The following is a 20,671-nucleotide window of genomic DNA, read 5'->3' as shown; positions in this document are numbered from 1 at the left end:
TCTCTCTCCATCCCCCTCTCTCTCTCTCCATCCCCTCTCTCTCTCTCCATCCCCTCTCTCTCTCTCCATCCCCCTCTCTCTCTCTCCATCCCCCTCTCTCTCTCTCCATCCCCTCTCTCTCTCCGTCCCCTCTCTCTCCATCTCCTCTCTCTCTCTCTGTCCCCCTCTCTCTCTCTCTCTCTGTCTCTCTCTCTCCGTCCCCCCACTCTCTCATCCCCCCCTCTCTCTCTCTCATCCCCCCTCTCTCTCTCTCTGTCCCCCTCTCTCTCTCTCCGTCCCCCCACTCTCTCATCCCTCTCTCTCTCCCCTCTCTCTCCATCCCCCCTCTCTCTCTCTCATCCCCCCTCTCTCTCTCTCCGTCCCCCCACTCTCTCATCCCCCCCTCTCTCTCTCTCCATCCCCTCTCTCCATCCCCTCTCTCTCTCTCTCTCTCATCCCCCCCTCTCTCTCTCTGTCTCTGTAGGCGTCAGTATTGTTTGAGAAAGAGGAGGATGCCAGACAGCTTGCTAGCTGTAAGACGCTGACCGTCAGAGGCCAGACCGTTATCATACGGATGGAGAAAGACACTCTGTTGGAGAACTCAAAGGAACTGGACCAGACCAAGAAGTCTACTGCTGAAAAGTAACAACTGTGGAGCAACTCATTTCTTTACAGAATTAATTAACTCTATATATTCACTATATCATTATTTAACTCTATATATTCACTATATAATTCATTAACTCTATATATTCACTATATCATTAATTAACTCTATATATTCACTATATCATTATTTAACTCTATATATTCACTATATAATTCATTAACTCTATATATTCACTATATCATTATTTAACTCTATATATTCACTATATCATTAGTTAACTCTATATATTCACTATATCATTATTTAACTCTATATATTCACTATATCATTAGTTAACTCTATATATTCACTATATCATTAGTTAACTCTATATATTCACTATATCATTAGTTAACTCTATATATTCACTATATCATTAGTTAACTCTATATATTCACTATATCATTAGTTAACTCTATATATTCACTATATCATTAGTTAACTCTATATATTCACTATATAATTCATTAACTCTATATATTCACTATATCATTCGTTAACTCTATATATTCACTATATCATTCGTTAACTCTATATATTCACTATATCATTAGTTAACTCTATATATTCACTATATCATTAGTTAACTCTATATATTCACTATATCATTAGTTAACTCTATATATTCACTATATCATTAGTTAACTCTATATTCACTATATCATTCGTTAACTCTATATATTCACTATATCATTAGTTAACTCTATATATTCACTATATCATTAGTTAACTCTATATATTCACTATATCATTAGTTAACTCTATATATTCACTATATCATTAGTTATCTACAGTGAGGGAAAAAAGTATTTGATCCCCTGCTGATTTTGTACGTTTGCCCACTGACAAAGAAATGATCAGTCTATAATTTTAATAGTAGGTTTATTTGAACAGTGAGAGACAGAATAACAACAAAAGAATCCAGAAAAACGCATGTCAAAAATGTTATAAAATGATTTGCATTTTAATGAGGGAAATAAGTATTTGAAATACTTATCCAAATACCGCATTTCGTGACAAAAAAAATCAAAATATTCCATTACCGTACTTCGAAGCATGTCAAACACTGTTTAAAATCAATTGTTATGCGAATTCTCGTAAAATAGCGATAATATTCCAACCGGGCGACGTTGTATTCGTTCAAAGACTGAAAGAAAAACATGGAGTCGTCTCGTGGACGCGCACTCCAGTGTCATTGTTCCCTGCATGACCACTCACAAAAACTCCTGCTGTTTTTCGCCCAGACATCATTCCACTTTCTGGCGCCTTCTGAGAGCCTATGGGAGCCTTAGAAAATGTCACGTTACAGCAGAGATGCTGTATTTTCGATAGAGATGCCCTAGAAGTAGAACAAATTGTCAGACAGGGCACTTCCTGTATAGAATCTTCTCAGGTTTTGGCCTGCCATATGAGTTCTGTTATACTCACAGACACCATTCAAACAGTTTTAGAAACTTTAGAGTGTTTTCTATCCAAATCTACTAATTATATGCATATTCTCGTTTCTGGGCAGTAGTAATAACCAGATTAAATCGGGTACGTTTTGTATCCGGCCGTGCAAATACTGCCCCCTATCCCCAACAGGTTAACTCTATATATTCATTATGATATCATTAGTTATCTCTATATATTCAGTGTGATATCATTCATTAAATGGGTATAAAATACAATATATTATTGTTTTCTGTTAAGTTTATATTCTCATTAGTCAGCACCTTCCCTAACATGTTGGGTGTATGTCAACACTGGCCTTTTTCAACATTTTATTTATTAAGGTACAAAAATACAAATCTCCACTCTCTCTTCCCCTCTCTCTCTTCCCCTCTCTCTCTCTCTCTCTTCCCCTCTCTCTCTCTTCCCCTCTCTCTCTCTCTTCCCCTCTCTCTTTCTCTTCCCCTCTCTCTCTCTCTTCCCCTCTCTCTCTCTCTCCCCCTCTCTCTCTCTCTCTTCCCCTCTCTCTCTCTCTTCCCCTCTCTCTCTCTCTCTTCCCCTCTCTCTCTCTCTCTTCCCCTCTCTCTCTCTCTCTCTTCCCCTCTCTCTCTCTCTCTCTTCCCCTCTCTCTCTCTCTCTCTTCCCCTCTCTCTCTCTCTCTTCCCCCCTCTCTCTCTCTCTTCCCCCCTCTCTCTCTGCCCCCCTCTCCCTCTCTGCCCCCCTCTCCCTCTCTGCCCCCCTCTCCCCCTCTGCCCCCCTCTCCCCCTCTGCGCCCTCTCTCTCTCTCTCTCTCTCTCTCTCTGCCCCCTCTCTCTCTCTCTCTGCCCCCCTCTCTCTCTCTCTCTCTCTCCCCCTCTCTCTCTGCCCCCCTCTCTCTCTCTCTCTCTCTCTTCCCCCCTCTCTCTCTCTTCCCCCCTCTCTCTCTCTCTCTCTTCCCCCCTCTCTCTCTCTTCCCCCCTCTCTCTCTCTCTCTCTCTCTTCCCCTCCCTCAGGACAGCGACAGCAGCCAAGTACCAGACCAGCACCACCAAGTCAACTAAAACATCTACCAAATCTTCAACGACCGCAACTAAACCGCAAACTGCCAGTACCAAGAACACACCCAAGGTGTGTGGATCTAATACCAAGTCCAAGGGGAAAAGTCCCCTCGATCCTATGCAGGTACGTTTTGGGCTTCTTCATTCTTTTCTTTTTTTACCCACAAAAGCACTAGTGTCACTCCAGGGATTGTCTGTGATCTCTAGACACTAAGGACTTGTAGCGAGCTGGTAGAAGTAAACTGGCCGAAGTCCCAGCAGCTTTTGTCAGAGCATGTCCACCGAGGCAATATGCCAAGTCACTGAAGCTGGGCGGCGGAGGTGGGAACAACATTTCTGAGGCGTTTAGGTCACACACCGGGCTGAATCTCCGTTTGAAATGTGCCTTATGCTTTCTGTCGTTTGCCCCTTAAATAAAGTGATATTTATCAGTGTAATTAGAATTAGAAAAACTTTATTGTGGCTGCAATTTGGAAATATGTCCTCAGCTTCACGACATTAAAACCAGACGTGAAACATGAATCATATTATAGATAACGTTCAGTAGATGGTTCCTCAACCTGGGTCTATGGGGTCAGGAACAAACTAATCCGTCTTTCTCCCTCTCTTCCTTTCCGTGTTTAGCCTGACTTTGTGAAACACAGGTTTGTGAAGATTGAAGGTTTACCAGAAGCTGGATATACAGAGGAAGATGTTCTGGCTCTGGTGAAGAATTACGGATATAGACCTGGACTCTACAACTGTTTCATTCTGCCCAACCAGAGATGGGTAGGTTGGCTCTCTGTCTGTCTCTGTCTCTGTCTCTCTCTCTCTCTTCTCCCTCTTTTCTCCCTCTCTCTTTCGCACCCTCTTTTCTCTCCCTCTCTGTGGTTGATTGAACACCAGCTCTGAAATACATATTTTTGTTATTGTTGATCCAGTCCTATAACTTGGGTGTTATTGTTGATCCAGTCCTATAACTTGGGTGTTATTGTTGATCCAGTCCTATAACTTGGGTGTTATTGTTGATCCAGTCCTATAACTTGGGTGTTATTGTTGATCCAGTCCTATAACTTGGGTGTTTGTTGTTGTCATGGTAATGAGTGTATTTGACCCAACAGGCCATAGTCCGTATGGAGAGAGTAGAGAAGAGCTTTGCTATGTTGACGACCTACTCACAGTCTCCTCCTAAACTACTAGACTGTCCCCTCACCTTCACGTTGACCCGCCCTGATACCAACCTCCTCCAGGTAACAGAGAGATATATATATATATATATATATATATATATATATATATATATATATATATATATATATATATATATATATATACACACACACACACACACACACACACACACACACACACACACACACACACACACAGTCCAGTCATCATAGCTGTCTGTTCTTTCTATTTCAGGAGGGTGTGTACACAACTCTGAAGGGCCTCACCACTAAGGTAAGTTCATAGATTTAACTAGAAAGTTTACGTGGTTGTGTGTCCCCCAAACCATTTATTTTTACTGCTCTAATGACGTTGGTAACCAGTTTAGAATAGCAATAAGGCACCTCAGGGGGTTTGTGGTGCATTGCGATGTATCGTGCTTTAGAACAGCCCTTAGCCGTGGTATATTGGCCACATACCACCCCCCCCCCCCCCCCTTAGGCCTTATTTCTTAATTATACCTTGCTTTAATAACCCCTTTATAACCTGTTAATAAACCCCTTTATAACCCTCTGTCTGTTAACAGGACCCAACGTTGAAGGAACGTCTTCTGATCGTCAGTAACGTCCCCACAGGGACCGCAGCGGCCCAGGAGGTTCACGACCTCGTCAAACGCTTCGGCACCTACCTCGACTCGCTGTCTCTGATCAACATGGTAGGGACAGACACCGGAAGCCTTGGGCAGCTGTTTGAAGTAGCCTGTTGACTTTTGTTCCGATGTTTAAATCAGGTCGTCTACCTGGGTAGGAAAGATACTTATTATCTCAGAATGAGAACGAGTTATTAATTCCTTTTTATAAATGTCTTTTTGTTGTTGCTTCTTCCACGTTTTATAAAACAGATTAGACAGCATATGTGACAGTATCTGGCTAAAATGCTGCTAGTGGTTCGCGGTACCACAAAAGGTGGACAAGTGGACACAGCGTGGACACAGCTCAGAAGGAGACGAGACCACAAAGAGACGTATCGCTCATTTAAAATAACTGGATTCTTACCATAAAAAGGGCATTTGGGAACGTTGTGCTAAAAAACATGAATTCAAAATGAAATCGCCCAAATGTCAAATATGGTCAGCCATAGTCGTACGATAAACGTCCAATACAAAACTTAAACAGCCACACATACAAAACACCATGTGATTATAACCAATTAGATCCCTGGAACCAACCACTTTAGGCCTGTAGTGGTATCATGTGATACAGTGCATTCAGAAAGTATTCAGACCCCTTGACTTTGTCCACATTTTGTTACGTTACAGCCTTATTCTAAAATGTATTAAATAAATAAAAATCCTTGGCAGTCTACACACAATACCTCATAATGAAAAAGCAAAAAGTTTTTACAATTTTTGCTAATTTATTAAAATGTAAAAACAAACCTTATTTACATAAGTATTCAGACCCTTTGCTATGAGGCTTGAAATTGAGCTCAGGTGCATCATGTTTCCTTTGATCATCCTTGATGTTTCTACAACTTGATTGGAGTCTACCTGTGGTAAATTCAGTTGATTGGACATGATTTGGAAAGGCACACACCTGTCTATATAAGGTCCCACAGTTGACAGTGCATGTCAGAGCAAAAACCAAGCCATGAGGTCGAAGGAATTGTCTGTAGAGCCCCGAGACAGGATTGTGTCGAAGCACAAATCTTGGGAAGGGTAACAAAACATTTCTGCAGCATTGAAGGTCCCCAAGAACACAGTGGCCTCCATCATTCTTAAATGGAAGAAGGTTGGAACCACCAAGACTCTTCCTAGAGCTGGCTGCCCGGCCAAACTGAGCAATCGGTAGAGAAGAGCCTTGGTCAGGGAGGTGACCAAGAACCCGATGGTCAGTCTGACAGAGCTCTAGAGTTCCTCTGTGGAGATGGGAGAAACTTCCAGAAGGACAACCATCTCTGCAGCACTCCACCAATCAGGCCTTTATGGTAGAGTGGTCAGACGGAAGCCACTCCTCAGTAAAAGGCACATGACAGCCTGCTTGGAGTTTGCCAAAAGTCACCTATAAACTCTCAGACCATGAGAAACAAGATTCTCTGGTCTGATGAAACCAAGATTGAACTCTTTGGCCTGAATGCCAAGTGTCACGTCTGGAGGAAACCTGGCACCATCCCTACAGTGAAGCATGGTGGTGGCAGCATCATGCTGTGGGGATGTTTTTCAGCGGCAGGGACTGGGAGACTAGTCAGGATCAAGGGAAAGATGAACGGAGCAAAGTACAGAGAGATCCTTGATGAAAACCTGCTCCAGAGCACTCAGGGCCTCACACTGGGGCGAAGGTTCACCTTCCAAAAGGATAATGACTCTAAGCACAGAGCCAAGACAAGGCAGGGGTGGCTTCGGGACAAGTCTCTGAACGTCCTTGAATGGACCAGCCAGACCCGGACTTAAACCTGATCTAACATCTCCGGAGAGACCTGAAAATAGCTTTGCAGCGACGCTCCCCATCCAACCTGACAGAGCTTGAGAGGATTTGCAGAGAAGAAATTGAGAAACTCCCCAAATACAGGTGTGCCAAGCTTGTAGCGTAATACCCAAGAAGACTTGATTCTGTAATCGCTGCCAAAGGCGCTTCAACAAAGTACTGAGTAAAGGGTCTGAATACTTATGTAAATGTGAAATTTCATATTTATTTTTTGTAAATTAGCAACAACAACAAAAATCCTGTTTTTGCTTTGTCATTATGGGGTATCGTTTGTAGATTGATGTTGGGGAAAAAAACGTAAATCATTTTTATAATAAGGCTGTAACAAAACAAATTGTTGTTAAAAGTCAAGGGGTCCTAATGCTTTCTAAAGGCTCTGTGTAACCAATTAGGTCCTTGGAACCTCCGACTGTATTATTAAACATTTCTGATTAGTCAGGCGACAACACAAATAACAAATCAAATGAATTGATTTGTTGTTTAATGAATGTTTCTCTCTCTCTGTCTCAGATCTATTTTGAAATGGAAACCTCTTCAGTGGCGATGGCGGTGTGTCTTCGTTTCCAGAAGTCCTCCAGTGTAGTTCAGAACAACCCTCTGAAGTTCAACATGCTGGTCAAGGTTAAACAGCCACCGCAGCCCCCAGCCCAGAAGACATCTGTTGTCAGGTAAATATCTTAACTCAACCTTTTCATTAACCTCTATGGGCTCGTCACCGTCCCACTCTATTCAACAGCCAGTGGAACAGTGTGGCGCGAAATACAAAAACCTCAAAAATGCAATAATTTCAATTTTTCAAACATACGGCTATTTTACACCATTTTAAAGATAAGACTCTCGTTAATCTAACCACACTGTCCGATTTCAAAAAGGCTTTACAACGAAAGCGAAACATTAGATTATGTCAGCAGAGTACCCAGACAGAAATAATCAGACACCCATTTTTCAAGCTAGCATATAATGTCACATAAACCCAAACCACAGCTAAATGCAGCACTAACCTTTGATGATCTTCATCAGATGACACACCTAGGACATTATGTTATACAATACATGCATGTTTTGTTCAATCAAGTTCATATTTATTTGAAAACCAGCTTTTTACATTAGCATGTGACGTTCAGAACTAGCATACCCCCGCAAACTTCCGGTGAATTTACTAAATTACTCACGATAAACGTTCACAAAAAAACATAACAATTATTTTAAGAATTATAGATACAGAACTCCTTTATGCAATCGCGGTGTCAGATTTTAAAATAGCTTTTCGGCGAAAGCACATTTTGCAATATTCTGAGTAGATAGCCCGGCCATCACGGTTAGCTAATTTGACACCCACCAAGTTTAGCCCTGACCAAAACTCCGATTTACTATTATAAAAGTTTGATTACCTTTGGTGTTCTTCGTCAGAATGCACTCCCAGGACTGCTACTTCAATAACAAATGTTGGTTTGGTCCAAAATAATCCATCGTTATATCCAAATAGCGGCGTTTTGTTCGTGCATTCAAGACACTATCCGAAGTGTAAATAAGGGTCACGAGCATGGCGCATTTCGTGACAAAAAAATTCTAAATATTCCATTACCGTACTTCGAAGCATGTCAAACGCTGTTTAAAATCAATGTTTATGGTATTTTTCTCGTAAAATAGCGATAATATTCCAACCGGACAGTAGTGTTTTCATTCAAAGAGGAAAAGAAAAAAACAGCGAGGTCTCGTGAATGTGCATATCCAATCTCTTAGTCACCAGGCAGACCACTGAGCTACTATACTCTGCCCAGAGACAGGAGACGCCTCAATCCGCTTTCTGAAGGCTTTAGAGAGCCAATGGAAGCCTTAGAATGTGCTATGTAACCCCAGAGATACTGTAGTTTCGATAGAGAATCGAAAGAACTACAAATTCTCAGACAGGCCACTTCCTGCTTGGAATTTTCTCAGGTTTTTGCCTGCCATATGAGTTCTGTTATACTCACATACACCATTCAAACAGTTTTAGAAACTTCAGAGTGTTTTCTATCCAAATCTACTAATAATATGCATATTCTCGTTTCTGGGCAAGAGTAGTAACCAGTTTAAATCGGGTACGTTTTTTTATCCGGCCGTGAAAATACTGCCCCCTAGCCCAGACAGGTTAACTTCCAAGATTTTATCCGTCAGTCCATCCATCCAATCCAAGCATTGTATGACGTCCTGTTTTCTAAGGACATAGGATACAATTAGGGTCCATTGTTTTTCCTCGTCAGGGAACAACTCCTGTTCCAATGGAGACCTTTTAGACTGATCTGGGCATGTAAACATCACTTATTTTATAATCTACGTGTTTGTCTGTCGTTTCAGCACCAAAGCCAAGAAGAAACCGATCAAAGGCAAGAAACCTGAAGCTAAAGGTGTCGCAACACCAGTTAAACCTGTTGCTACCACCACCACTACTACCAGCACCAATGCTACGGTCTCATCCTCTCAGCCTGTTGCAGTGGCTACCAAGCAACCGGGTGACGACGTCATCGTCGCGGAGGCCAAGCAACCAGGAAGTGACGTCGCGGTGATGAATTCCGACGGAAAGGCAACGGTGGCGGAGTCTGGAGGAAAAGAGGGTGGGATTTCCTCGACAGTAGAAAAAGATGGGAAGAATAAGAACGCTCATCCTCCCAAAGAGGATGGAGAGATGAAAACTGAGGAGGCAAAACAAAACAAGGAAGACACTGCGACCGTCGACATCGTCGTTTCCGCCTCGTTACCTACGGTTGCCGCGTCCGCTCCCGAGGAAGAGGTCGCCGTGGAAACCCAGAGCACCGACGGCGTCGCCTCGACCAATGAGATTGCAGCAGAACCCGAAAAGGTTCTAGCTGCGGTCACACAACAGGGCAGTGATGTCATTACGTTGGTTAGTGACGTCGCCAACAATCCCGTCGACTCTGACACCGTTGCTGCCTTTGTACCGGTACAAACACCGGACCCTGTCCCGGTAGCGTTAAATGTCGAAGACAATCCTCTGGACTTTCCTCCGGTAACCGAGGAGATCCTCAAGGCCCTGGAGGTAGCGGTTCACCAACACCGTATGGGGAGACTGGCGGAGGAACAGGAACAGAACCAGGGAGAGGGGATCCAGGCCAAGCCTCTACCCAACAAGAAGAGCCCTGCAGCTGGGGAGACAGCGGAGAAAAAGACCCCGACTGGAGAAAAGAACCAGGTCCCGGCTGAGCCAGAAGAGAAGACTGGGGAGAAAGAGACGATGAAGAAAGAGGAGCCACGCCCAGAGAAGAAGTCACAGCCGGACAAAAAACATCCCACACCAGCTAAAAAGACCACCGACACGAAGAAGACCCCTTCAGGATCTGGCCAACCAGACCACAAGAATGTATGTATTATTATTATTATTATTATTATTATAATAATATGAATTTAAGGGACAGATACAATTTAAACCTTGACAGATTTGAATCACCGACAGTCTTGATTCATTGCACCTTAGTGTAACCGGTGTGAAATGGCTAGCTAGTTAGCGGGGTGCGCGCTAATAGCGTTTCAATCGGTGACGTCACTCGCTCTGAGACCTGGAAGTAGTTGTTCCCCTTGGTCTGCAAGGGCTGCGGCTTTTGTGGAGCGATGGGTAACGATGCTTCGAGGGAGCCCAGGTAGGGGCGAGGAGAGGGATGGAAGCAATACTGTTTCATTAGCTTCTGCTAATATTTTAATGTATGTATTGTACTCTGAGGCAACTCATTATGTATTTAAATGTCTAATAAAATAAATTAATTCATCCAGGGGAAGACCCAGGCTTCTGGAGGGAGAGGCCGGAGTGACTCTTCTAGGCATAAAAGCAGCCGGGCTCCTTCCGAGGAGGAGCAGGATCCTCCAACGTCGAGACAGGGTAACTCCTCTAGCTCCTCTTCTGGCTCCCGCAGGAGCAGCAGACAGGACGGCAGCCCCGCCAAGAAGAAGGGGAGGAAAGAAGAGGAGAGGAGCAAGGTAGGAGAAGGAGAAAAAGCAAGGCGTGATGGCGAATGCATGTTCTATATGCCAATTCTATCTCTTTTATGATTTGTTTCTATTTCTGAGCTAGAAATGATCCTATTAAAGGTTTCTGTTGGTTCCACAGAGCCACGGCCGCAGCTGTAGAACAACTCGCTCCTCGAGGAGCAGGTCTAGAGATAAGGTGAGCGGACGATGCTTTCCAAACGGCAACATTTCTTCAAAATACACCGTACAGAATCCAGAACCGTTCCAGTCTGTTGTAGCAAACTCTCATACATCTGATTTCAAACTACAGCACTTCTGTTGAATTTGTGGAAGATTTGATTTGATTTATTAATTCAGATCCTTTTCTCTCTTCACCTCAGACTAGTTGCTACGCGGGATATGACTTTACGTCTGACGTCATCCCCGATGAAGCCAACTCCTTCGATCTGGACCAGTTCAACATGGACCAGTTTGTTACTGTGGACGAGGTGGAAGGGGATGAGGCTGAGAACACCGACCCACCGCAGTCATCCTCATCTTCGTCACACAAGACCCAAGATAAGGCCTCGGAAAGGTCGAAACGATCGTCCAAACGCAAGAGGGGTACCCCAGATACCCCAAGTCCGAAATCTAGCCAGGAGCACAAGGAGACACCCACGTCGTCCTCCTCTACCCCCCCTGCTCAGAAGACTCCAGGAAAAGCTGCAGCAAAAAAGGCAGCAGCTAAACCTCAACCACCAGCCACCTCTGGACGCCAGACCAGGTCAGCAGCAGCCTGCTGTTGTTGTAGCAACCGAAGCCGCAGAAACCCAGGAAGCCGCCGACGACAACACCAGCATAGCCGATACGGAGGCGGAGCCTGTTCCCTTGGAGACTCGGTCTCAGTCGGAAGAGGAAGTAGTGGTCACTAAGGGATTTGACACGGAGGGTGTAGTACCGTCGTCACACCAGAAGATGTCAGTGTTGGACACTGCAGTGACAGACAACAAGGAAGAGAAAAGTGCTGTGTCAGAGAGCGATATGGAGACTACAGCTGAAAAACCTCCAGAGGTAGAGGGGAGCGAGGAGACTACTCAGGCTGAAAAAGGTTCCTCGATTCTGGGTACCGAGGCTCAGAATGGAGCTTGTCCCCTGGAGCTTGGTCTGTCCCAGCCATCTGCCTCAGCCAAGGAGCGAGACCTTCACAAGGCCCTGGAACTACAAGAGGTGGAGACGGTGTCGGGTCACCAGGTGCCCCAATCACTTATTGATAAAGTACCTGATGATGATGATGGTGGTGATTTCCAGGTACTCGACGAAGCTGTGGACGATGACACACCTAGAGACGGAGAAGAGGGCAGTCAAGACACTCAGTCTGGATCTCTATCTCTGGGTCACCAGGCGCCTGCAGCCTCCGATTCTACGGGTTCCCAGGTGCCTCAAACTACTCTAGAGGAACACAAAGAGATCTCCAACGAAGAAGAAGAATCTGCTTTCCAGATCCTCGACTCTCTAGAAGACACTGAAGACAACATGGCCGACTCCTCTCTCGCAGGCCAACGAGGCCGAAGAGATTCTCTACCCAGAGAGATGGAGGGGTTCCAGATAGTAGATTCAGTCGACGATCAGACGGAAACGACCCAAGCTCTGGACAACCATACGACTGAAACTAAATGTCAAGGTGGCTCCAAGCCTCTAAAGGGGGGTAAGAAGGGCAAGAATAAGAGGGGACCCAGAACCCCAATAGGAGAGTCCGAGGGGGGTACCCCGAAAAAAAGTAACCTTGTCACCTTGGATGAGGTGAGCGAGGAGGAGGAGGATTACCCAGATGACGCCGCCGAAGAGGAAGAACTTATTAAGAAACAAAAACTGGTGAAGGACAAGCAGCGAGAGGAAAGAGGGAAGGAGAGAGAGAAAGGGCGGAGGAGGAGTAGAGAGAAGGAACGGAATAGGGAGGAGGAGAGAGAGGAGAGGGTCGGAGTGGATACTGAGGGCTTGGTGACTTTGGATGAGATCGGAGAGGATGAAGGAGCGGAGGGGCCTTGCCTGGAGCCACACCCCTTCAGCCAGGAGGACGAATCAGGAGACACCTTCAACCCCGAGGTCAGGAAATATCTGCTGATTACTTTCTCCGCTCTCTCTCCTCTGTCGTCTCTCTCTCTCCTCTCTGTCGTCTCTCTCCTCTCTGTCGTCTCTCTCTCCTCTCTGTCGTCTCTCTCTCTCTCCTCTCTGTCGTCTCTCTCTCTCTCCTCTCTGTCGTCTCTCTCTCCTCTCTGTCGTCTCTCTCTCTCCTCTCTGTCGTCTCTCTCTCTCCTCTCTGTCGTCTCTCTCTCTCCTCTCTGTCTCTCTCTCTCGTCTCTCTCCTCTCCGTCGTCTCTCTCCTCTCTGTCGTCTCTCTCCTCTCTGTCGTCTCTCTCCTCTCTGTCGTCTCTCTCCTCTCTGTCGTCTCTCTCCTCTCTGTCGTCTCTCTCCTCTCTGTCGTCTCTCTCTCTCCTCTGTCGTCTCTCTCCTCTCTGTCGTCTCTCTCTCTCCTCTCTGTCGTCTCTCTCTCTCTCCACTGTCGTCTCTCTCTCCTCTCTGTCGTCTCTCTCTCCTCTCTGTCGTCTCTCTCTCTCCTCTCCGTCTTCTCTCTCTCTCCTCTCCGTCGTCTCTCTCTCTCCTCTCTGTCGTCTCTCTCCTCTCTGTCGTCTCTCTCTCTCCTCTCCGTCGTCTCTCTCTCTCCTCTCCGTCGTCTCTCTCTCTCCTCTCCGTCTTCTCTCTCTCTCCTCTCTGTCGTCTCTCTCTCCTCTCTGTCGTCTCTCTCTCCTCTCTGTCGTCTCTCTCTCTCCTCTCTGTCGTCTCTCTCCTCTCCGTCGTCTCTCTCTCTCCTCTCCGTCGTCTCTCTCTCCTCTCTGTCGTCTCTCTCTCCTCTCTGTCGTCTCTCTCTCTCTCCTCTCTGTCGTCTCTCTCTCTCCTCTCTGTCGTCTCTCTCTCTCCTCTCTGTCGTCTCTCTCTCCTCTCTGTCGTCTCTCTCTCCTCTCTGTCGTCTCTCTCTCTCTCCTCTCTGTCGCTCTCTCTCCTCTCTGTCGTCTCTCTCTCCTCTCTGTCGTCTCTCTCTCCTCTCTGTCGTCTCTCTCTCTCCTCTCTGTCGTCTCTCTCTCTCCTCTCTGTCGTCTCTCTCTCTCCTCTCTGTCGTCTCTCTCTCTCCTCTGTCGTCTCTCTCTCTCCTCTGTCGTCTCTCTCTCTCTCTGTCGTCTCTCTCTCTCCTCTCTGTCGTCTCTCTCTCTCTCCCTGTCGTCTCTCTCTCCTCTCTGTCGTCTCTCTCTCCTCTCTGTCGTCTCTCTCTCTCCTCTCCGTCTTCTCTCTCTCTCCTCTCCGTCGTCTCTCTCTCTCCTCTCTGTCGCTCTCTCTCTCTCCTCTCTGTCGTCTCTCTCTCTCCTCTCCGTCGTCTCTCTCTCTCCTCTCCGTCGTCTCTCTCTCTCCTCTCCGTCGTCTCTCTCTCCTCTCTGTCGTCTCTCTCTCCTCTCTGTCGTCTCTCTGTCGTCTCTCTCTCTCCTCTCTGTCGTCTCTCTCCTCTCCGTCGTCTCTCTCTCTCCTCTCCGTCGTCTCTCTCTCCTCTCCGTCGTCTCTCTCTCCTCTCTGTCGTCTCTCTCTCTCTCCTCTCTGTCGTCTCTCTCTCTCTCCTCTCTGTCGTCTCTCTCTCTCCTCTCTGTCGTCTCTCTCCTCTCTGTCGTCTCTCTCTCCTCTCTGTCGTCTCTCTCTCCTCTCTGTCGTCTCTCTCTCCTCTCTGTCGTCTCTCTCTCTCTCCTCTCTGTCGTCTCTCTCCTCTGTCGTCTCTCTCTCCTCTCTGTCGTCTCTCTCTCTCCTCTCTGTCGTCTCTCTCTCTCCTCTCTGTCGTCTCTCTCTCTCCTCTCTGTCGTCTCTCTCTCTCCTCTGTCGTCTCTCTCTCTCCTCTCTGTCGTCTCTCTCTCTCTCCACTGTCGTCTCTCTCTCCTCTCTGTCGTCTCTCTCTCCTCTCTGTCGTCTCTCTCTCTCCTCTCCGTCTTCTCTCTCTCTCCTCTCCGTCGTCTCTCTCTCTCCTCTCTGTCGTCTCTCTCTCTCTCCTCTCTGTCGTCTCTCTCTCTCCTCTCCGTCGTCTCTCTCTCTCCTCTCCGTCTTCTCTCTCTCTCCTCTCCGTCTTCTCTCTCTCTCCTCTCCGTCGTCTCTCTCTCCTCTCTGTCGTCTCTCTCTCCTCTCTGTCGTCTCTCTCTCCTCTCTGTCGTCTCTCTCTCTCCTCTCTGTCGTCTCTCTCTCTCCTCTCTGTCGTCTCTCTCTCTCCTCTCCGTCGTCTCTCTCTCTCCTCTCCGTCGTCTCTCTCTCTCCACTGTCGTCTCTCTCTCTCCTCTCTGTCGTCTCTCTCCTCTCTGTCGTCTCTCCTCCGTCGTCTCTCCTCTCCGTCGTCTCTCCTCTCCGTCGTCTCTCTCTCTCTCCTCTCTGTCGTCTCTCTCTCTCCTCTCTGTCGTCTCTCTCTCTCCTCTCTGTCGTCTCTCTCTCCTCTCTGTCGTCTCTCCTCTCTGTCGTCTCTCCTCTCTTGTCGTCTCTCTCTCTCTCCTCTCTGTCGTCGCTCTCTCCTCTCTGTCGTCTCTCTCTCTCCTCTCTGTCGTCTCTCTCTCTCCTCTCTGTCGTCTCTCTCTCTCCTCTCTGTCGTCTCTCTCTCTCCTCTCTGTCGTCTCTCTCTCTCCTCTCTGTCGTCTCTCTCTCTCCTCTCTGTCGTCTCTCTCTCCTCTCTGTCGTCTCTCTCTCTCCTCTCTGTCGTCTCTCTCTCCTCTCTGTCGTCTCTCTCTCTCTCCTCTCTGTCGTCTCTCTCTCTCTCCTCTCTGTCGTCTCTCTCTCTCTCCTCTCTGTCGTCTCTCTCTCTCTCCTCTCTGTCGTCTCTCTCTCTCTCCTCTCTGTCGTCTCTCTCTCCTCTCTGTCGTCTCTCTCCTCTCTGTCGTCTCTCTCCTCTCTGTCGTCTCTCTCTCTCCTCTGTCGTCTCTCTCTCTCTCCTCTCTGTCGTCTCTCTCTCTCTCTGTCGTCTCTCTCCTCTCTGTCGTCTCTCTCTCTCCTCTGTCGTCTCTCTCTCTCCTCTGTCGTCTCTCTCTCTCTCCTCTCTGTCGTCTCTCTCTCTCTCCTCTCTGTCGTCTCTCTCTCTCTCCTCTCTGTCGTCTCTCTCTCTCTCCTCTCTGTCGTCTCTCTCTCTCTCCTCTCTGTCGTCTCTCTCTCTCTCCTCTCTGTCGTCTCTCTCTCTCCTCTCTGTCGTCTCTCTCTCTCCTCTCTGTCGTCTCTCTCTCTCCTCTCTGTCGTCTCTCTCTCTCCTCTCTGTCGTCTCTCTCTCTCCTCTCTGTCGTCTCTCTCCTCTGTCGTCTCTCTCCTCTGTCGTCTCTCTCCTCTGTCGTCTCTCTCCTCTGTCGTCTCTCTCCTCTGTCGTCTCTCTCTCCTCTCCGTCGTCTCTCTCTCCTCTCCGTCGTCTCTCTCTCCTCTCCGTCGTCTCTCTCCTCTCCGTCGTCTCTCCTCTCCGTCGTCTCTCCTCTCCGTCGTCTCTCCTCTCCGTCGTCTCTCCTCTCCGTCGTCTCTCCTCTCTGTCGTCTCTCTCTCTCCTCTCTGTCGTCTCTCTCTCTCTCTCTGTCGTCTCTCTCTCTCTCTCTGTCGTCTCTCTCCTCTCTGTCGTCTCTCTCCTCTCTGTCGTCTCTCTCCTCTCTGTCGTCTCTCTCCTCTCTGTCGTCTCTCTCTCCTCTCTGTCGTCTCTCTCCCTCTGTCGTCTCTCTCTCTCCTCTCTGTCGTCTCTCTCCTCTCCTCTCTGTCGTCTCTCTCTCTCCTCTCTGTCGTCTCTCTCCTCTGCGCTCCTCTCGTCGTCGTCTCTCTCTCCTCTCTGTCGTCTCTCTCTCTCCTCTCGTCGTCTCTCTCTCCCTCTCGTCGTCTCTCTCTCTCCTCTCGTCGCTCTCTCTCTCCTCTCTGTCGTCTCTCTCTCTCCTCTCTGTCGTCTCTGCGTCTCTCTCCCTCTCTGTCGTCTCTCTCCTCTCTCGTCTCTGTCGTCTCTCTCTGCGTCTCCTCTCCTGTCGTCGTCTCTCTCTCTCCTCTCTGTCGTCTCTCTCTCTCCCTCTCTGTCGTCTCTCTCTCTCCCTCTCTGTCGTCTCTCTCTCTCCTCTCTGTCGTCTCTCTCTCTCCTCTCTGTCGTCTCTCTCTCTCTCCTCTCTGTCGTCTCTCTCTCTCTCCTCTCTGTCGTCTCTCTCTCTCTCCTCTCTGTCGTCTCTCTCTCTCTCCTCTCTGTCGTCTCTCTCTCTCTCCTCTCTGTCGTCTCTCTCTCTCCTCTCTGTCGTCTCTCTCTCTCCTCTCTGTCGTCTCTCTCTCTCCTCTCTGTCGTCTCTCTCTCTCCTCTCTGTCGTCTCTCTCTCTCCTCTCTGTCGTCTCTCTCTCTCCTCTCTGTCGTCTCTCTCTCTCCTCTCTGTCGTCTCTCTCTCTCCTCTCTGTCGTCTCTCTCTCTCCTCTCTGTCGTCTCTCTCTCTCCTCTCTGTCGTCTCTCTCTCTCCTCTCTGTCGTCTCTCTCTCTCCTCTCTGTCGTCTCTCTCTCTCCTCTCTGTCGTCTCTCTCTCTCCTCTCTGTCGTCTCTCTCTCTCCTCTCTGTCGTCTCTCTCTCTCCTCTCTGTCGTCTCTCTCTCTCCTCTCTGTCGTCTCTCTCTCTCCTCTCTGTCGTCTCTCTCTCTCTCCTCTCTGTCGTCTCTCTCTCTCTCCTCTCTGTCGTCTCTCTCTCTCTCCTCTCTGTCGTCTCTCTCTCTCTCCTCTCTGTCGTCTCTCTCTCTCCTCTGTCGTCTCTCTCTCTCCTCTGTCGTCTCTCTCTCTCCTCTCTGTCGTCTCTCTCTCTCCTCTCTGTCGTCTCTCTCTCTCCTCTCTGTCGTCTCTCTCTCTCCTCTCTGTCGTCTCTCTCTCCTCTCTGTCGTCTCTCTCTCTCCTCTCTGTCGTCTCTCTCTCTCCTCTCTGTCGTCTCTCTCTCTCCTCTCTGTCGTCTCTCTCTCTCCTCTCTGTCGTCTCTCTCTCTCCTCTCTGTCGTCTCTCTCCTCTCTGTCGTCTCTCTCTCTCTCCTCTCTGTCGTCTCTCTCTCTCCTCTCTGTCGTCTCTCTCTCTCTCCTCTCTGTCGTCTCTCTCTCTCTCTGTCGTCTCTCTCTCTCTCCTCTCTGTCGTCTCTCTCTCTCTCCTCTCTGTCGTCTCTCTCTCTCGTCTCTCTCTCTCTCCTCTCTGTCGTCTCTCTCTCTCCTCTCTGTCGTCTCTCTCCTCTCTGTCGTCTCTCTCTCTCCTCTCTGTCGTCTCTCTCCTCTCTGTCGTCTCTCTCTCTCTCCTCTCTGTCGTCTCTCTCTCTCTCCTCTCTGTCGTCTCTCTCTGTCGTCTCTCTCTCTCTCCTCTCTGTCGTCTCTCTCTCTCCTCTCTGTCGTCTCTCTCTCTCCTCTCTGTCGTCTCTCTCTCTCCTCTCTGTCGTCTCTCTCTCTCCTCTCTGTCGTCTCTCTCTCTCCTCTCTGTCGTCTCTCTCTCTCCTCTCTGTCGTCTCTCTCTCTCCTCTCTGTCGTCTCTCTCCTCTCTGTCGTCTCTCTCTCTCCCTTTCTCACTCACACACCCTTTAACCTCTCTCCTATCAGACTCTGGTAACCCTGGATGAGGCTGGAGGTGATGGGGAGGATAATGAGATGGAGCAGGAAGAGCAGAACAAGAGTCCTGAACCAGCGCAGATCCAGCAAGCTGACAACACAGGTCTGTCTGTCGGTCGGTCGGAAAGGGTGTGGGTCAGAATAGAAGGGTGTATCGGGACAGAAGTGGGGTGTCCTCTCGTGCTCTAAACCATTTCTCTCCTCTAGCTGATTCTACAGGGTCTCCTGGTGCAGAGGATGACGGCAGGGGCATGGAGGAAATCAGGAGAATGGACTTTGTGACCGTGGATGAAGTGGGAGAGGAGGAGGAAGAGGAGGCTGTTGCCACAAGGAGAGGACCCAGGGGGAGGAAGAGGGCCCGACAGACCTCTGGTAAGAGAGAGGGACACACACACACTCAGAGACACACAGGAATTGAGTTATAATGTTGCAGATGTATTTCTTCATCTTCTCTCCGCCACAGCCAGGAAATCAGTGAAAGCGAAGAAGGTGAGCGTTAAAGACAAGGAAGAGGAGGAGCCTCGGGCAGATATTACTCCTCCCACTGACACAGCTTCCGTCGACGCTCCCTCCTCATTGCTCCAAGTCGCTGTGACCTCAGAGGTGGACGCCCAACCAGCTGCCTCAGTCCCAGACCTCCAGGAGAAAGAGACGAAGGCTGATACCCCGGCAGACCAACCCAGCCTGGAGGCCTCCTCAGCTGGGCAGGAGAGGCAGACTGACCCCCCTGAGAGCCAGAGTCTGGAGGGGAAACAGGAGACTGTTGGAAAGACTTCTACTGACTCCACAACACTACAAGGTAGAGAGAGAAGACCAGATGGACTGGAGAGCATTAGATGTGTTCAGTAGTTAATGAGACACCAGCCAGCCTCGTAATGCCGAGGGCCACTTCCCCTGGAGAAGTTTTATTTTTCAATCGTTACGTGTCGTGTTTTTCATCTTTTTCCTTGGCTGGCATCTGTGGTGTTTCCAGCGGTATGATTACCAAGTCCTCCCTGGATGTCCCTAATGCCCACTTGGTCATGAAGACCTGTGTTTGATAGGAACATAATGACATGTTTCTATATCTGGACTCTGTCTTCTTGCTGCCAAAATTAATCTGTTTTCTCCCATCGCTTTGTTCTTCCTGACTCTATCCACATCTCTCTTTCTCTCCATCTGTCTCTCTCTCCCATCGGTCTCTCTCTCTCTTATCTCCCTCTCTCTCTCCATCTTTCTCTCTTATCTCCCTCTCTCTCTCTCTCTCTCTCTCTCTCTCTCTCTAGAAGACAGTAAACAGAGAAGAGAGGAGGAAGAGGAGCCTGAATTAAAACGTTGTCGTTCTGAGTCTCCTCTGATCACAGACTTCAAACTGCCTCCCTTCACCCCTAACAACCCTATAGGTGATACTGACAGACACACGCTCACCGACAGACACACTTCATTTCTCATCAGGTTTAACTGACCCTCCTCTCTCTCCTCTCCAGGCCAGGACTTTGTGGTTCCTAAGACTGGGTTCTTCTGTAAGCTGTGTTCTCTGTTCTATGGGAGTGAACACACAGCCAAGAAGACCCACTGCAGCAGTCTACAGCACTATCAGAACATGCAGGTTAACATCACTATACCAGTTAGTTAGGGACTGGGGGGGAATAATCTAAATTAGACGGTATATTTTTAGACCTGTTAGTTTGATACATGGGAATTGACTGATTTCATTATTAGGCCTGTAAATAACCAGCCCTGTAGGACAGCGATGTGGGGAGACTAACCCAATGGCTAATACCCTGTACCTTTCACCCCCTCCTTCTCTCTCTATCACCCTCTCTATCCCTCTTTCTTTATCCCCTCTCTCTCTCTATCCCCCTCTCTCTTTATCCCCCCTCTCTCTTTATCCCCCCTCTCTCTCTATCACCCCTCTCTCTCTATCACCCTCTCTTTCCCTCTATCCCGCTCTCTCTATCCCCCCTCTCTCTCTCTCTATCACCCTCTCTATCCCTCTTTCTTTATCCCCCCCTCTCTCTCTATCACCCTCTCTTTCCCTCTATCCCGCTCTCTCTATCCCCCCTCTCTCTCTCTCTATCACCCTCTCTATCCCTCTTTCTTTATCCCCCCCTCTCTCTCTATCACCCTCTCTTTCCCTCTTTCTCTCTCGCTCTCTTTCCCTCTCTATCCCTCTATCCCGCTCTCTCTATCCCCCTCTCTCTCTCTCTATCCCCCCTCTCTCTCTCTCTATCCCCCCTCTCTCCCCCTCCTCTCTCTCTATCCCCCTCTCTCTCTATCTCTCTCTATCCCCCCTCTCTCTCTTTCTCTCTATCCCCCTCTCTCTATCCCTCTCTCTCTCTCTCTCTCTATCCCCCTCTCTCTCTCGCTCTCTCTCTCTATCCCCCCCTCTCT

The 20,671-nt window shown here is 48.2% G+C and overlaps 1 protein-coding gene across 3 annotated transcripts in view; it reads left to right on the top strand.

Annotated features, from left to right (window-relative positions):
- The window catches only part of LOC145850291 (uncharacterized), a 33,648-nt gene extending 21,754 nt beyond the window's left edge, over nucleotides 1-11,894 (top strand). For 2 of the 3 annotated variants that reach the window (XM_082965348.1, XM_082965349.1), the window contains 11 exons: nucleotides 464-621; nucleotides 3,052-3,220; nucleotides 3,721-3,864; nucleotides 4,197-4,325; nucleotides 4,501-4,539; nucleotides 4,832-4,960; nucleotides 7,239-7,396; nucleotides 9,066-10,086; nucleotides 10,494-10,697; nucleotides 10,828-10,884; nucleotides 11,069-11,894. In XM_082965348.1, the coding sequence (XP_082821474.1) occupies nucleotides 464-621; nucleotides 3,052-3,220; nucleotides 3,721-3,864; nucleotides 4,197-4,325; nucleotides 4,501-4,539; nucleotides 4,832-4,960; nucleotides 7,239-7,396; nucleotides 9,066-10,086; nucleotides 10,494-10,697; nucleotides 10,828-10,884; nucleotides 11,069-11,599 (2,739 nt within the window). In that variant the 3' untranslated portion in view covers nucleotides 11,600-11,894. The remainder of the gene's footprint in view (nucleotides 1-463; nucleotides 622-3,051; nucleotides 3,221-3,720; nucleotides 3,865-4,196; nucleotides 4,326-4,500; nucleotides 4,540-4,831; nucleotides 4,961-7,238; nucleotides 7,397-9,065; nucleotides 10,087-10,493; nucleotides 10,698-10,827; nucleotides 10,885-11,068) is intronic. The other variant, XM_082965350.1, reaches the window with a different exon arrangement.
- The last annotated feature ends 8,777 nt before the right edge of the window (nucleotides 11,895-20,671 follow it).

Source organism: Salmo salar, chromosome 18, assembly GCF_965601325.2.
Source record: "Salmo salar chromosome 18, fSalSal1, whole genome shotgun sequence".
In the NCBI taxonomy this organism is placed as follows: Eukaryota; Metazoa; Chordata; class Actinopteri; order Salmoniformes; family Salmonidae; genus Salmo; species Salmo salar.
This window is presented reverse-complemented; position numbering and strand designations above follow the sequence as displayed.